The 4,973-nt window shown below is 36.1% G+C and overlaps 1 protein-coding gene across 1 annotated transcript; it reads right to left on the bottom strand.

The window, feature by feature from the left end:
* Nucleotides 1-2,506: 2,506 nt before the first annotated feature.
* On the bottom strand, nucleotides 2,507-4,502 carry LOC108345644 (1-aminocyclopropane-1-carboxylate oxidase homolog 1-like). Its single transcript, XM_017584290.2, has 3 exons — nucleotides 3,879-4,502; nucleotides 3,170-3,491; nucleotides 2,507-2,951 (listed from the first exon to the last, which is right to left on the bottom strand). The coding sequence occupies exons 1-3, from the start codon at nucleotides 4,400-4,402 to the stop codon at nucleotides 2,694-2,696; spliced, it is 1,104 nt and encodes a 367-aa protein (XP_017439779.1). The 5' UTR covers nucleotides 4,403-4,502; the 3' UTR covers nucleotides 2,507-2,693.
* Between the last annotated feature and the right edge of the window lie 471 nt (nucleotides 4,503-4,973).

Genomic DNA, 4,973 nt, shown 5'->3' with positions numbered 1-4,973 from the left:
TCATATCTCATTGGTATCAAATTTACTTTATGTCTTCTCTAAGAAGAATCTAACATAAAATACCACTATATCAAAATCATTCACTTTTTTATTAAATATTTATAATTTAAAGTTAAAATTGGTTTAAAATTAGAATGAAAATTTTAGAAATGGGAACTAACACTATTGATTTAAAATTTTAAGAGATTAAAAATCACATAAGCTATTTAATACTTTATGTGATTTTAAAGTTAAAAGTCAATTAAACTATTTAATACTTTATATGACTTTTAGGTTAAAAATCAATTAAATAGTTTAAACCTAAAAATTAGTATAACATTTATATTAAAATTAAATTTGATCTCAATTTGGACAGGGATAAAATTATTCCATTTTTTAGAATTGAATATAAGACACTCACACTAAAATGTGTCATTGATCCTTACAAGTTGTACAGTTATTGTCACATGACACTACTATTATCATGTAACACTACACTACCATGTTGCACAATAATGGCTCGACATGTGGATATTTTTTTTTAAATTAAAAAAATTAAAAAATCATTGACTGACACATCACATACTTCGTTCAATATCAATTAAATATTTAAACGACACTAAAAAGAATTAAATTGAACAAAATTAACAAAACTTAAGACAAAAAAAAATATTACATTTTCAATTAAATTACCGAAACCTTTTATTTCTCTTTTTGCATTGCTGGCTCTTAAATTTAGTGCCCTCCTTTCACTAGTATCCCTTAGAGCATTGAAATCATTGAATATGCGCTTACATTGTCCCAATGATTTTATTTTGATGAACTCCTTCCACATTCCTTCTTTATCATTAATTTCACATGAAGAGTAAACATTAAAAATCGCTATATAAACCGGAGTAATACTAGCACTCCTATTATACTTCCTGTTTCAGTATGATTGTTTAGGACCGAGATACGAACCTTGTTGATGATGCTTTATTACTTCTGAATGTCTGGAACAATCACTCTTCCTCCAACAATATCAGTCGCTCACCTGACTGTAACTTGTTCGCACTCCTCTCACTAGTAAAATGCGTCCTCCTCAATGGAAGTGAGTGGGGTACCTGCGAAGATACTCTGATGCTAAAGTCAGATATGGGTTATGGAACTTTAGTTCTCAAAAATAAGTGATCTTTTCTCACAATGTGATCTTTTTAGTCTTAGAGCAAAACATACATATTTTCCTTGGTCTCTGTTGTATTTAACGTAAACAAAATGTAAAACAAATTGATTACCTTAAAATCCAGTTAGTTGCCGTGATCCACGTTATTCTTAAAATTCGGCTAGTTGCTTGCGTAATCCGCGTTATTAACGTCAGATATTTTTGACTGTTTCCTCTTTTGCTGGACTATTGGTCCAATTACTTAAATGTTGAGCTAATCGGCCCAATATCGTTTGACTGAAATGAGCCTCCGCTGAACTCGGTTTGGTCGAATTGATTGAGTGTCGCTTGATTTTTAACGTGTGCTGACCTGATTATCGTGGTTTGACGAGCGCTTTTAACTTTGGTGAATTGACGAGTGTTTAATAGAATTGGCGAACGTTTCTACACTGGGTAGAGCGTTCGGTCTTGGTTGATAATCGCTTGCTTTGGATATCATACTATACACCTCCCAAAAACACTAGTGAAACCCTTCCCAACAACCTTACCTTCACTCACAAATGTCTTTTATGACACATTGTAAGTCCATGATATTCTTCATTAGTTTCTGGACTTGACCTTCACAATGGTCACTGACTACTATGTGCATCCCCTTCCCTTTTGGTTGAATCGCTAACTTTCCCATCATAAATAACCATATCATCTATCTGAATTTTGTCAGCATTTTCAGCATTATTGACAAGCAGCTATGTCTCTGCACCTAACCCAAACTACTCTGTTCCTACTACTTGCATTATTGACCCGAAGTTGGATTCCCACCACTTTCAATTTTCATCGATCAACTTTCCTACCTCCATTCCTTCCATCCCTTGAATCAACATCATGAGGAGCTACTGACCGTAGCTTTTGCCACCTGTGCATATGAGCGTTGGCTTATTTTCTTCCTCCGCACAGACTTAATTTTTGGAGTTTTGTTGACCGGTGGTTCAGATCTTTGTTGAGTCTGATGGTTCCAATCATTTTTGCCACATCCTGGCATGTTCACATACAACTTTGTGTTTCCAATCATAATAGAATCCAACTCTCGTTGGAGCCTTTGAACATTTCGCACATCGAGAAATCTCATGAAACCATACCTATGATCCCACTTGTCCAATCTCCTTGCTATGAATGCATCTGAAACAGTTCCCCCATCGTTGAAAGATTTTCCACATATCATTCACACCATAGCTATTTGGAAAATGAGAGAAGAAGTGCGTAGTCGTATTGCGACCCTCCGTTTGAGCCCATCTTAATCTACCTCCACCTCTTGATCCCACCATCTTGATAAACACAACTGAGATGAACGCCGAATTATAAAATTAAATGTATTTCGTTAAAAATTAATGAAAAATAACTGCATGATGATTACATTTTATTCCAATTACTAAGTAGAAGACACTCAAACCAACTGCAGATGATCTTCAATCAGACTATCATCCACCACAGGATAAAACTTCAATACAAAGCTTAAAATGAGGTGAAACTTTATTAAACATGTAGTACTGCATGAAAGTTTTTTCATATTTGGTATTTATCTAAATAACTTGAAATGGGAAAGAGCAGGAATTCCATCAAGTCCCTTCTTATAAAAGTGATGATTAAAGTCCTGCAATGTTGTTTCCCTGTATACTGGGGGATTATCCTCTGAGAGTAATTGCTTGATGGGGCCATACATTCTTGTTGATGGACAGTGATCATGAGTGAAAAAGAATGCAATTGCTACCCTGGCCTCTCTCTGGTTTACCTTCACACGGTGCTCCACACTTTTGAATCTGTCATTGGAAAGAAGCTGCAGTTGTGTTGCAACATAACATTCATTTAGCCATATACATTTTCGTTATCAGGGAATACCAAAATTTGAAAGCTTTACAAATATAATCACACACATGAGGCAACATGGATATACACTTTTACGTGATGTGATTGTATTATTATTCATCTTCAAGTAGTGCAGGAAATTGGCATTGATGTGTAAAAGAATTAGATAAAAAGATTAGTGTAACTTACCTGCAGTAGATCTCCAATGTTTACAACAAGTGCTCCAGGAATTGGGGGCACATCAATCCATTGATTCTGGATCAAAACTTGAAGTCCACCAATATGGTCTTGAAGCAAAACCGTGAGGAAATCAGGATCTGTGTGGCTACTGAGACCCATAGTGAGTTCAGGCTCAGGGCATGATGGATAATAGTGAGACAAAATTAAGTGTCCCTTTGCACAATCCATCTCTTCAAGATGGTTAGGCATGAGCCCAAGTGCTTCTGATAGCAACTCAAACAAAAGGCTACCAAATACTTGACCTTGCCTTGAGAATTTCATTATTACATCCCTGAAAGTTTGATGAACACACAAAAAATTACTATACGTTGTAGTTCACAAACTCTCTAAGAATACCCTGTTCCTCCAGGTACTACATGTGTACTCAAGTAAAAAGCTTATAAGTTCTCATGGTGCTTATTATCAGCTATGGAAAATTGTCAGAATTCCAAAAACTAACATTTTTTTCTGATGTCATTTTCATACATATGTAGTCTTACATTGGCATTGTAACAGTAATAAAATGCATTTAGCACTGCTTCCTTTCAGATCACACGGTACACAATCTCCTATTTTCTTTTCATTAGATTAAAAATGTTCCATGTTAAGGAATTTGTGTATGAATCTTGACACACAGGCACAAAATTTCATTTTCCAATGTTGATAGAATAATCTTTACCTACAAACAGGAGGCAATTCTTGAGGATCAAGAGGTTCAGGTGCCATAGTGCAATTCAGAGTGTCCCTCCAGTTTGCATGCTTAGACTGATACAAATCAAAGTTGGTCCAATATTTCACCTTTTTCTGCTTCTCCCTGGTGTAGTACTCACCCTTCACCTCTTGTGGAAGCTCGTGGAATTCACGCGCCGCCGCCAGCATGTCCTCCAATAGCTTCGCGGGCATGCCGTGATTCACCACCTGGAAAAAGCCCACGTTCTCCGCTGCCTGCCGGATTCCGTTGATCACGCCGGAGCGATCGCCGGCGACATCTTTGAGGTCAATGACGGGAATCTCGAACTGGGTATCGCTCCGAACGCCGGAGACAGCGATGTCTTCCGGCGGCATGACAAAAATACGAGGGATTTTGGTGATGCCGGCGTCGATGAGACCCTTAACACCGCCTTTGGTTTCTTCGAAGGCTTTCAGTTCCAGTAAACGGTCGAAGGATGTTGGAGTTGAAGTTCCGGCGCCGGCAAGACTCATCGTGGTTGTTATTTTTTCGGTACTACGTGAATGTGAACACAAAAAAGTTGCTTTGTTTGAGTTAGTTCGGTTTGGCACGACATGAGTTAATTCAGTTTGGCACGACAAATTATGATATTCATAATAATAATAATAATAATAAATATAATAATTTTATAATATTTTGTTCGAAAATATCAACAATCGTAGTGTCTATTTGTGGCCAACATTTCGTTACAAAATGGATAAGATGGACATAATCATTGCGTTGTGTATATTCCAATTTCACTTCAAAAGTTAAACTCAAAGATTTATTAAAGAAAATTTAAATCACCATAATATTTATTTTGAATTAAAAAATACCAAATATATTAACATAGTTTAATACAAATTAAATATTAATTTGTGGATTCAACACACCCTGCATACTACTATTAAGGTATGATTGGGCTGTTATCAGGTTCACGAAAGATAAAAGCCTATTACAATCAGCATAAATAAAGGTTTCAGGTATGATTTCTGGACAGATTGCTTACGATGCAATATATACATGCATTACAGACCACTCGGTCATGTTACTGACTTAAGCATC

The sequence above is a fragment of the Vigna angularis genome, chromosome 8 (genome assembly GCF_016808095.1).
Source record: "Vigna angularis cultivar LongXiaoDou No.4 chromosome 8, ASM1680809v1, whole genome shotgun sequence".
Taxonomy (NCBI): domain Eukaryota; kingdom Viridiplantae; phylum Streptophyta; class Magnoliopsida; order Fabales; family Fabaceae; genus Vigna; species Vigna angularis.
The sequence above is the reverse complement of the archived record's forward strand: the minus strand, read 5'-3'. Positions and strand labels throughout refer to the sequence as shown.